At 39.8% G+C, this 12,729-nt stretch overlaps 1 protein-coding gene across 1 annotated transcript in view; it reads right to left on the minus strand.

Moving 5' to 3' along the window:
• The window catches only part of GFRAL (GDNF family receptor alpha like), a 35,686-nt gene extending 25,338 nt beyond the window's left edge, over window positions 1–10,348 (minus strand). The window contains exons 1-4 of the mRNA XM_026665118.2: window positions 10,237–10,348; window positions 6,108–6,248; window positions 4,697–4,846; window positions 1,294–1,707 (exon numbers count right to left, since the gene is read on the minus strand). Coding sequence (XP_026520903.2) covers window positions 1,294–1,707; window positions 4,697–4,846; window positions 6,108–6,248; window positions 10,237–10,261 — 730 coding nt within the window. The 5' untranslated portion in view covers window positions 10,262–10,348. The remainder of the gene's footprint in view (window positions 1–1,293; window positions 1,708–4,696; window positions 4,847–6,107; window positions 6,249–10,236) is intronic.
• Window positions 10,349–12,729: the final 2,381 nt, after the last annotated feature.

Below are 12,729 nucleotides of genomic sequence, written 5' to 3' on the forward strand. Positions count from 1 at the left end.
AAAAAGAGATGTTAAAATGTGGAAAACTGAATAAAACTTGTTTAAAAAAATATTGGAAGACTGTTATCACGTTTCCCCTGGTCCTTCTCTTCACTAGACTAGTCAAGCCCAGTTCCTGTAACCGTTTGTATGTTTTAGCCTCCAGTCCCTTAATCATCCTGGTTGCTCTTCTCTGTACTTTTTCTAGAGTCTAAACATCTTTTTTATAATGTGGTGACCAAAACTGGATGCAGTACTCTAGGTGTGGTCTTACTAAGGCTTTATAGAGTGGTGTTAGTACCTCACTTGATCTTGACTGTATCCCTCTGTTAATGCAATTTAGGATTGCATTAGCTTTTTTGGCTGCTGCTGCACACTGCTGGCTCATATTTAGCTGGTGGTCCACACTAAGACTCTAAGATCCCTCTCACAGTTACTGCTATTGAGCCTGGTTTCACCCAGTCTGTATGTGTACTTTTGGTTTTTGCCTAAGTGTAGGACTTTAGTTTTCTCTACTGATCACATGACCCCAGGACAATGCAACTGTCATAGATACATGCCAATTGCCAAGTGCCCAAATTTGATCACGTGACTGTAGGGATGTTGCAGTGGTCATAAGTATGAAAATTAGTGATAAGTCACTTTTTTCAGTGTTGTTGTAATTTCAAACAGTCACTAAACAAAGAATGTTAAGTCAAGGACTATCTGTATACAATAGAAATTTTGTTTTGATGGGATGTCTAAGAAGGGCAGTAACCACTGTCTACAAATAGAATTGAGTTTCTGCTGCATGGTTGCTGACTCTAGTTGTGTATGAAATAAAATAATAATAATCTAAAGGTTAGTCTCCCCTAGCCACTCAAACTTTTACAACTTTAAATCATTTCTACAACCCAAGTTTATAAACATCTACTTAAAAGCAAAATTCAGATTTTTGCCTTACCAACTAGGAAATTATTAGATTCTGAAAACATTCTGTAAAAACCTGTAAAAATGTCACCTGTAAAAATTTGGAGAGTACTGAAATCAGTAGCTGTGTGAAAGACACTAACTCATCCTAATCTGAACCATGGTTTACTATACATCAATTGACTTCAGGTTGAGCCTTTCTGACTCTCAAGCCACTTGTCTTCATTTGTCTTAAACTGATGGTACAACCACAAGAAATGTAAGACACTGTGCAGTGCAGCATAATCTAAGGGACAGTGAAACTATAAGTATTGTGTAGGGAGTAGAGGAAAGACAATGCAAGAGAGAGATTCAAGGCTGCAACTTCCTTATAAGTGACTGTGGTTTAAAAGATAAAGCATTTACCTGGATTGTGGCTTTGAGTTTCCTGAACTGCATATGTTTCTTTCACAGTGGCAGAGTCTTGATATTCCTGGGTGTACTGCAAGCATGTGTTGTTAAAGATATTTTTCCATATTTTAATGCATTTTTTATGCACAGGCTCTGGACACGTGCAACTGCCCATCACTGTTTTTTTGAGCAGCTTCCATGCGGCAAAGCATTGCTCTAACACCATTTCTAGGCTGCATTTTGCTACCTCTGCTCTGCACATTCTCTGGAATGTCTTGTATTGTGTAAAACAGGTGTGGTCTTTTCGACAGAGATCCTTGGCAACCGAGCAGTCATTTCCAAGTTGGTTTGAGCGGACCATCCCTGGGGGTTTTATCTGATCCGGAGGTCTGAATTGAATATCTGTGCTGGAGGAAGATTCTAAGTTCCCTGTGAAGAGATAAGAGTTCATTTCAGATTCTTTTCATTTCCTTTACATATTAATAATAATAATAATTTTGTCTTCCAATTTAATAATTCTTTAAAGCAGCGGGTTTTCCCCAGGCTCACAAGACTAATAATAATAATAATAATAATAATAATAATAATAATAATAATAATAATAATAATAATAATAAATGGCAGAGAAGGGATGTGCTCTGAGCACCAAGACATTCTTTGGAAGCATTTAGGAAGGATGCTCAGCTTTACAGTCTAGCAACAGTTTTGAAAGTCTCTGGGATCAATTCCATCCAAGAAGTGTCATGGTCATATGGGGCTCTTGGGACCTCAGGATGAGTGTAGCTCAGCCTTAATTGATTTCTTTTCTTTGTTATCTATGTCTACAAAAAAAATGTGTCAGACTGTCAGGGATGATGTGTCAGATCTGTCCCGACTCAGTGGCTTAGAAAGGAAGAGCTTTTGAATGCACGTGTAGTGAAAGAATAACTATTGTAGCTTGCCGGCAGCAGGTGCAGACGGCTGAGGTCTCTGAGAGCGAGGACTCAGATGAGGGCCCTGTGTGTGATGCAGGGATGGGGCCAGGACTATCGGAGAGTGGGGTGCTGCCTTTGGAGCTTGTGGAGTCTGGCAGAACTGACAAAGAGGATCCCGGGGTTCTGTGCTCAGTGCGTGCATGCACAGGACTTCTCAAAGGAAAGAGCAGCTGAAACAGCACGGGAGACTTGGGAGTAAGGCTGCAAGGTGATGGCTCCTCCCATAAGGGATAAAAGCCAGCCCGGGTTGGCCTTTGCAGGAAGCAAAAGTTCTTTCAACTCAAGTTCTGTGGAAGTCCTGTCTATTCTGGTTTGTGTTTGGATATTTTTTGGTTTGGAATATTTCTCTGCATTTAATCTTGTATTCTTGGCAGTGTTACAAATAATAGGGCAACTAATTACCTGGGACAATTAGTTTTAATGACTCTTTGCTGTGAATGAACAGAATTCACAGAGATGCATTTAAAAGGTCTGCTTTTATGTTGATTTTATATTTTATATAAACTTTGTGTTTATTTGATTTGAACAAGGCTTGGGTCAGAACAATAACTTTACGAAAGCCAAGTGGTTACAGGATAGAAAACAAAAAAACAGATCTGAGGTTTGAGCACAAAAGCTGACTAATTACTTTCCTCTTTCCCAGGTTCTCCCTCCCCAGTTACCTCTCAGGTGCCCAATTAGATTCAAATAAATTGTTTTGGTAAAAGTCCCAAGGTTTTGGTGGGCTCAGTGATGGTCTGCATTCCATTCCCTTGGTTGTAACCTTGGGGTCGATTAGCTCATACCCCTGGCAGGCATTTGGTTATGGTTTTTGTTTTCCTGTTTCTTGACCCCCCCCCTCTTATTAGCTTCCTCCCCTCTGAAGTGCATGGCAGTTCTGGCATCTGCATATTGATGGGGTGAAGCAGGATGGCAGCACTGACAGAGCATCTCCTGTGATGCTGCAGCAGGGACAGTTGAGGAGGGAGGAGGAGGATATTGATAATATGGATTGAATTTGCTTGGGTGACAGGAAAATACAGCAGGTGGTACAAGGGTGGAAGGAAGGTGAGGGCATGTCATGTAGGTAGGCTGAGCCAGAAAACTTTTAGATATTTCCTCCAGGCTTAGGAAGACATGAACGAGGCCCTGTGCCACCATTTAGAGTGTTTCCTGCTTAAAAATGAAGACAACAGTAGAAAGTGGTGCTGCCAGATTTAGTAACAGGTGCTAGATAAGGATTCAGGAGATTGCAATGATAGGGCTTTCATTTCAGTGGCACTCTGGAGCCCAAAGTTGTCTGCTTGTTTGTTTTGCAGTTTATATGACTAGTCTATTCCACTTGCAAAATGGGAGTCTGGTCAGTTAACATAGGATTTAAAGACGAAACAAAATAAAAACAGAGTTAAGACAATTACATAACACAATCAAGGCCAAATGCCAGACTGTCCCCATCTTAAAATCATTTCCTAAGCAGGGTCATCCAATCATCCATTGCCCAATTTTTAAGGCTTTCTAGAAGGCCAATAGGAGAGGGGCCATCCAACTCTCAGAAGCACTGCTTTTTCTCTTTCTCTCTCTCTCTCTCTCTAAGATATAATAGTTATTGAAGAAATTTTTAACAAGATCAAACCAATACAAACCCTTGAAGAGAAAAATAAAACAAGGAACCAGGGGGAAAAAATAAGAAAGAAAATAGAAAAAGAAAGCAAAGCAAAGCTGGATGAGGAACTCTGGGAGTTGAAGTCCGCAAGTCTTAAAGTTGCCAAGGTTGGAGAGCCCTGCATTAGATGACATTCGTTCACAGACGCTGCAGCTGTCTATTGCCTGTTCTTTATTCCTCACAAGGGCTCCTTTTAATGGTCATAATAAAAGTTCAAGAGGACAGGTGAGAGAATAAGGCACTTTCTTTTTTTACAGATTTTATTCCACTCAAATACTGTCCAAGTGGCTGTTTTTCTTTTTTTTTTCCAGAGAGCTGTTTAATTACAACTTGGTCCGTAGAATTGCCTTTCTCTGCAACGTTTCTCCTCCACTTCGGCTGAACAATTTCTAGACATTCGACCATTTTCTCCCTCTCTTGCTGTACCCTGTATAAAAATGGCTGATTTAGAAGCTATTGCTGGAATTAATGGGCTTCTGTTCGGGGTGGTTTTGCAATTCCAGAAGTTAGAATATGCATCTGGCAGGCTTTAATCTGCATGCTGTTTTAAGTAGTAATTTAGAAATGACTTCAAAATATTCATTTTTATGAATGTGATCATTTTTTTGAGGGGGGTAGCAAGCTAAAGTCCAGTACAAGTGCTTACAAGAGCCATGAAGTTTCTAATTAGACGTTGGTTGATATAATCATATGATTGCTTGATTTGATGAGTTCCTTAAAGTGAGAAGTGTTTTTTTTTTCTTAGCACAAAACCATTATACAACACTCTTATTTTATCTGATAGCAAAAAGCCGACAGTTACCTTTGTCACTGGAACATTTTTTCCCCAGCCACATTCTGATGCTGCAGTTATCTTTTATGCAGATGCAGTCTTTAAATTCTGGGAACTGGTCAACTAAAAACTGAATTATTTTATTACAGTTGGTTGAATCTTTTATTGCACAGCTGTTGCCTAGATTTTGGAAATACAATACTGTTACTATATATATATGTTTATGAAAATCAGCATTTCATTTTTCTAAGAAAAATCTGTGACACGATCAAGACTCAACATTTTACTTCTACAATTTTATTTATTTTTTATTTATTTTATTTGGTTTGTCAACTGCTTACAAGATAATAGGTATAAGTAAAAACATAGTTATGAATACATGGATACATATAAGAAAAATAAAAGAAACAATAGGACAGGGACGGTAGGCATGTTGGTGCACTTATGCACGCTTCCTACAGACCTCTTAGGAAAGGGGTGAGGTCAATAGTAGAAGGTCTAAGATTAAAGTTTTTGGGGTTTGGGGAAAAAAAACCACAGTCAGGTAGAGTATTCCAGACATTGATCACTCTGTTGCTGAAGTCGTATTTCCTGCAATCAAGTTTGGTGCAATTAACCTTGAGTTTGTATCTATTGTTTGCTCTTGTGTTGTTATGGTTGAAGCTGAACTATTCATTGACAGGTAGGACATTGCAATGTATGATTTTATATACTATATTTAGATTGGACCAAATTTAAAATTTTGGATGAAGATCCAAGAGGGTGTTAATGTATGCCATTAAAAATCTTCTTGTGACATGAACTACCCCTGAAAGATGTAAACAATTACCTACCACAGTTTTTATCAAGTTTTACAAATCAGGGCAAAAGTCTATAAAAGTCCTCCAGCCAAGGGAAGGGGGGATTTTTAGGGTTGTGCAACATTTCTCGGTTGCTCAGAGACAGAGAGGTCACAGTTCAGAGGCACATTGGATGGTGTTCAACATTTAATTAGAAAAATAACAAGACTTCAGTCTACTCTTCAGCTGGTTAGGAGTTGTGTTAAATGGTGTACCTTTCTTTTACAGGTAGCATGAGGCTTGGTCATAAAATTGACTCAGCTACTCAGCTAAAAGGCCAGAGATATAATCTTGCCCAAATCAGACTTTTCCTCATTGTTTCCTTTATTACGGAATAGTGGGAGTAATACAAAAGAAACTTTTGGGTGGAAAAGTTTACCCTTCAATTTTTGATCTAAAGATAGTGATTGGTTCAGCTTTTTTTTTTGTTTACTAAAAAAACAAATGCCTGGGATATTCACAGTTATAATTTGAACCAGAGGATTTTTTTTCCTCTTGGGATCTGTTAAGAGCAATTCCTTTTTTCTTTTGTTCTACATATAAATGTTTACAGAAGTTGTATGAAATGCTCTTTCCGCACTATATGGCTTTATACAAGTTACCTGAAATGTAACAAACTTCTTCAAGTAAATTCCAGACACTTTCGCATCCATTTCCTGCAGCCACACATCTCTCTTTCAATTGTTGACACTTTGACGTCTGTGCCTGGCAGGCACACGCATCCAGGGAATACAGAACCAGCACTGCAAATCAGGCAATATAAGTTGATTAAAGTGTGGTTCATTTACACTTGTTCAGTATGTTAGCTATTTATTCTGATTTATTCATTTATTGATCAACCAAATGTACATGGCCAGTTATCTTCACCAGATAACTCTGGGTGACTTACAACACATATGGATAATAATAAGAGAAGAAGAAAAAACCTTGTAAAAGGCACAAGACAACACCAAATTTAAAAATATCAGAGGCTCCCGAGAAAACAGAGATATAAAATGTGGGTTCCACTGGGCTCAGTTCCTTTCCCAAATGAATAGTTTATAATTCGCACCATCCTTAACTAACATAAATAGGGACATGTTGACCAGGAATGGGAAGAACTGCAATTAAATTGATATGCACAGGATGGAATAGATGAAAGGGAGAACAAACTGTATATCTCTCTCTCCTGTCTGTCTGTCTGTTTGTCTGTCTCTCTCTCTCTGTCTCTCTCTGTCTCTGTCTCTCTCTCTCTCTCTCTCTCTCTCTCTCTCTGTCTCTGTCTGTCTCTCTGTCTCTCTGTCTCTCTCTCTCTCTGTCTCTCTCTCTCTGTCTCTCTGTCTGTCTCTGTCTGTCTCTGTCTGTCTGTCTGTCTGTCTGTCTGTCTCTCTCTCTCTCTCTCTCTCTCTCTCTCTGTGTGTGTGTGTGTGTCTCTCTGTCTCTGTCTCTCTGTCTCTCTGTCTCTGTCTCTCTCTCTCTCTCTCTCTGTCTCTCTCTCTCTCTGTGTCTCTGTCTCTGTGTCTCTGTCTCTGTCTCTCTGTCTCTGTCTCTCTCTCTCGCTGTCTCTCTGTCTCTGTCTGTCTCTCTGTCTCTCTGTCTCTCTCTCTCTCTCTCTCTCTCTCTCTCTCTGTCTCTCTCTGTCTCTGTCTCTCTCTCTGTCTCTCTGTCTCTCTGTCTCTGTCTCTGTCTCTGTCTCTCTCTCTCTCTCTGTCTCTCTCTCTTTCTCTCTCACACACACACACATCTCTCTCTCCCCATCTCCATCTCATCCATCTTCTCTATTCCATATATCCCCATGGATTGGAGACTAAATCTTCATTAGTGTCTTAAAGATACCGAACTCACTCCCACATTTAGCAACTTGTTTTCCATCCTGCTTTTGCTTTTAGTTAACGTCTCTTGTGCTTGGTTTCCAGTACAGTTATCAGGACTTTCCCAGGTTGATGCTGTCCTGATGAATTATTATCAAAGATGCATTAAACTGATAGGAAAACCCTCCCTAAAAGAAAGAAGCCTGGAAAAACTGCAATTATGGGAATTTTTCATAGGACACGCTTTCAATTACAGCTCAGTCCTGTGCATATCTGTTCTGAAGAAAATCCAAAGAGATTCTTGAGTAACAATGCAGATGCCCATTTGCAAATCATTAAGTAAGAACCATCATTTACCTTTGATGAAGCTGCACCTGCAGCAATGAACTATTTGCATTAGGGAACTACCTGCCCCATTAGGTTTGGGGTCTGGGTTAGAAATACAGTAGAAGGAAATTCTACATCAATGAGCTCCCTCAAGAGGTTCATCCTTGGACTACTACATGGGTATATAGCAGTCTACATGGGTTATATATTGACATTTCCTGCTGTTGCTGGTGCAACAAATGTGATTTTCTAACTGAATCTTGGTCCAACTTATAGAACAAAATTATATGATATATCCAATTTGCCTAATCTGAATAGATTTTGCTAATGTTTGCTTGGTATGTTTTTTTAAGCACACAGTTGTCTGAAGGGCTTCCCAAAATGCCTAATGAAATAGGGATATGATATGATATTAGTCTTGTCCAACTAGGTACCAATCCCTGGGCACTGCCATTCTGTCCAGTATTTATTTATTTATTTATTAAATTTTTTCCCCTCTCATCTTACCATTAGGGATTGTATTGTAGGAATGAAATTCCAAGACAACTGGTTGGAAAATTGTTTTGTTTTTATTTTTTTAAATCAGGGTTTGGTAAAACTCACTCGCAGGTTACAGTGAGCTGAGTGACACGGCTTAATCAGGTTTTCTGGATTTATTTAAAACTGCTGTTTTAAACCTGTAGCTAACCAAGAGAGAAAGGAAGCTAAGACACAAAATATCCTTTCAGTCTTACATTAATGCATTCTGTATGCCTATATTCGCTAATTCTTCCTTCCTTTTTTCATGCCTGGCCAAAAAAGAAAAATTACTAATTGTAGCAATCATTATTTTGTGGCCTTGCATGCTCTTAGGCTTTTTACTTTGCAAACATTTGTTTAAACAAGGCTTCCACTTCCATGTCTACTGGATATTTATAGGTTTGAGTAGGTCAGCACATCCACTGAAATATATTGACTAAATATAGATGACATCTCTAGCAAAAAGCAGTCTCCCAAAAGGAAAATATCATAAAACCAAGGAAACACTATTCTGGGGATGGTATTGCAGCATGAAGTTAGTACTTGTTCATCAATAACTTGTTTCTAACCTTACCAGGGATAGATGAGAGCTGTTCCAATCAGACACGGCCTCTAAGAACAAGAAGCACAAATGACTCGGGAAGTGTCTAGAGCCAGAAAGCATTTAAAGGCTTTACACAGCAGTTGTAGCCCTGGGCGCAAGAAAGCTACTCATGCAGAAAGAACACATTTACTCTAACATTTTTGTTGGCCTCTGAATCGTGTGGCTTGCAGTTGAAATGGGTGCTGGCCTGAATAGCAACTCTATCTCCAACACAACACGAAATATTGACTATGACGGTGAAACCCTTCCTTCACTGAATTCCCTGAACTTGTTTGCTGCTTTTCACCTCCATGCAGATTATATTAACTGAAGACAAACATCTGAGGATCTGAATCTAGCCAATGAAAAAGCTCCCAAAAGAAATAGGGGGAGGAAGTAAAACAAACACAAAAAGACAATCTTTGCACATAGCTTCTCTTTCTCATCTTGACTGTATTTCCACGATCCTCTTGAAATGTATATAACTCATGGGATTCTCTCCAAAAAAGAAAACAAAAGCAAAAACAAAAAACAAAAACCTTGTAGTAAGTCTGAATATGGTAAATTTTAGAACCTTAGGAGGAGTGTTCCTTGAGCCCTTTGGGTTTGATGGATTGTGTGAGCTAATTACTTATTGTCTTATCAGATCATAAATGAAAACTATAGGTAGACAGAAAATAATTGCAACTATAAGGAAAGTGTAATTAAGGATTGAGGGGGGAAACAAACAGAATAATTTGGTTATTTATATTTTAAATCCTGTTCTACCCAAAGGGTCATACAAGCTTATACATTAGCCTTTAAAAAGTTATTTTGGGTGTCTTCAAGTCATTGTTTAACTCTTGGCAACTGCAGTTTTCTTGGAAGATCTGTCCTTGCCTGCTTCCCAGAGCTGAGAGTGACTGGTCCAAGATTACCCAGCTGCCTTTCATACCTAAGGCTGGTGCTTAAACCACTAGTCCAAACTGGCTTAAAAAAAATTAATTAAGGCCATTGTTTCTTTTTATCATGTTAAAATAGAATGGGGAAGAAGGAGAGAAAGTGACAGGAAAGAAAATGATCTTGGAGATAATAGATAGACTACCCATTATTATTTTCAGTGCAATTGGGAAAGTTATAGAGACACACACTGGGCACACATTTTGATGCTGCCCAATATTTTATTTATTTTTTAATGTTTTTGTTTGTTAAATTTGTTTGCTGCCCATCTCTGCACGAGGTGACTCTTTTTACCCCTTGAGCAGGCAAGTAAGGCTGCAATCCTAGCAAATATAATTGGGAATCATCCCAGTTATAGATAGATAGATAGATAGATAGATAGATAGATAGATAGATAGATAGATAGATATAGATAAATATAGGTGAGATGATATCTAGATGAGATAGCAGATAGATAAATATGATAAATGGGGGGAGGGGAGAAAGGGAGAGAGAGAGATCATAGATAGAGGTGGATGAGATAAGGGAGGGAGAGAAGAAACAGAGACTCCTGTTAAACTAGAGCAAACTTACCAGCGACGAACAGAATGGACTTCATGGCTGAGAAGGTTCCAGGTAGACTGAGCACAGCAAACTACCTGTTGCCTTTTAATCCTCTCCGAAGTCTCCCTTTAAACACGAGGAATCCTTTCAGTACCAAGCTCCGTCGGACAGCGCTCCGCTCGCAGCAAACGCTTGCGGTTGATCCAATCAGAGTCGGCGGGACACCCGCCCGCTTTCCCGCCTCCCGGCTCTGCGTTTGCTGGAGAGATAGTACAGCCTCTCTCTCTTTCACACCTGTCGGAGAGGTCCAAGCGACGAAAAAGCCAAGCGCTGATCAAATATGCTTGCTGAATAACGATCTACTCTTTCATTAAAGCCAGGAAAATAGCCAATTCGCCTTTGGCTGGATTCCTGAATTTCCTTCTGTGCTTGAATTTCATTATAATTCACCAGCCCATGTTCACTTGACATATGAACACATTACATGCAGTTAAATAAAACTGAAGCCAATTTTTGGGGTTCAAACAGCACACTGATCCATAAGCTAATCACCTGAATTGGGCTTGCACATCATGCTAAGCCAAAATTGTGGTCCAGCTGATTGAGATTTCATGGTCCTGAAGAAAAACTACTGATTATTAAAAGAGAAGTAGATCTTCTCTAGGCTGAAAGCAGGCAAAAGTCCAAGGGCATAATTTATTACTGAAACATGTGAAATCTGCTGCATTGTGTACTGTGCTGCCAGGCTGATAACCATAGAGGGAAAACAATATGTAAATGTGGGAGGAAAGGCACATATAAGCATCATTCTACAACAGCAGAGGAGCAACAGTTCTCTAGATTTGATTAGTCAATGATTCTCATAATTCTAAATCAACAGGAAATGTTCAAGGGCATTGAATGTTGGTCCAAAATCTGGAGAAGGTGAGCTGGGAAGGACATAGATTCTTATAAAGCTGTAGGGAATGTGAAATATGGAGGAAAACAAGTCATTCAAATCCAGTTCTGTGCAATAGAATTTTAGTGCAGGAATTCTGGAAAGAACAAAAAAAAGTTTTTATTGAATTGTTATTATATAAATCAAGTGGAAGTGAAAGAAATGAAGTTTGGGCAGCAGGTCAAAACAGTTCCATATACAGTTCCATTTGGGAATGTGTGAGATAGATATTGCTTATTGCTAGAAAAACTATAAAAATGAAAATATGTTTAATTTACTTGTGTAAAGGTCTTTACAAGGTCTTTGAAGGTGATATTTGAAGATCTGTTGTGTTAATGATATATGTTCTCTCTCTCTCTCTCTCTCTCTCTCTCTCTCTCTCCCTCCCTCCCTCCCTCCCTCCCTCCCTCCCTCCCTCCCCCCTCTCTCTCATGTCCTAAAGGTGTCTTTTCAAGAGGCAACTGGACTAGCTAGCTTCTTGGATGAGAAGTGAAACATCTTCAAGGAAAAATAAAGAAAGTCCAGTTGATTCTTGAAAAGGCACCTTTGAGACAACTATGACCTAGATCAGGGGTCCCCAACCACCGGGCCGCGGACCGGTACCGGGCCGTGGAGCACTCTCTACCGAGCCGCAAAGAATTTTTTTTTAAAAAATGGCGGCTTTCTTCACCTTCGGTGAATGCTGCTGGGATCGGGATCAAGGACACAAATGAAAGAAGGGGAGGGAGGAAGCAACAAGCCTGTCCTTCTCTCTGGGTCAGCTCTCTCAGTCGCTCTCTCGCTCCTCCACCAGCCCAGGAAGAAACTGCTTCAAAGAAGCGGGGGGGAGCTTTTCCTGTCGCCCGAAGCGCCCGTTTCTCCCCACCCTGTCCGCCCGCCCGCGCGTGGTTCAACCCAGTGCTCCGCTCTGCCTGCCTGCCTGCCTTCGTTAATGGTTGAATCAGAACAGCTTCGGCTGAGTAAAAGAGGCGAATAGTTATTATTCTCAGCCGAAGCTGCTCCCAAACAACCAGAAACTAAGGCAGGCAGGCAGGCAGGCAGAACGGGACACTGTGGATTGAAGCGCATGGCGGGTGGGTGAAAGTGAAACGGGCGCTCGAATAGCTGCAAGCCCCCTCCTTCTCTTCTTCTCCCCCTCCCCCGGTCCTTGCAAAAATTTTCTGCTTGAAACCGGTCCTGGTACAAAAAGGTTGGGGACCACTGACCTAGATGACTGAAAATCTCCATAGACATCTATCTATCTATTATCTCTCATCTATCTATCTTTTATCTATTTATCATCTATCTTTCATCTATCTATCTATCATCTATCTATCTATCTATCTATCTATCTATCTATCTATCTATCTATCTATCTCTATCATCTATCATCTATCTATATCATCATCTCTATATCTATTGCAATCTATTTGTATTCTATCTATCTCTATCTGTCTATCTAACATCTATGTATCTCCCATCTATCTATATCTGTTTCCTTCCCTCCCTCCCTCCCTCTCTCATTCCCTCCCTCTCTGTCTCTCTCTCTCTCTTCCTTCCTAAAAGCTTTAGGTTCTCTGATTTTATGTTCATCAAAAATTAAAAAA

Source organism: Notechis scutatus, chromosome 1 (assembly GCF_049901735.1).
Source record: "Notechis scutatus isolate UNSWTSFEM ecotype Mainland chromosome 1, rNotScu1.2, whole genome shotgun sequence".
Lineage (NCBI taxonomy): Eukaryota > Metazoa > Chordata > Lepidosauria > Squamata > Elapidae > Notechis > Notechis scutatus.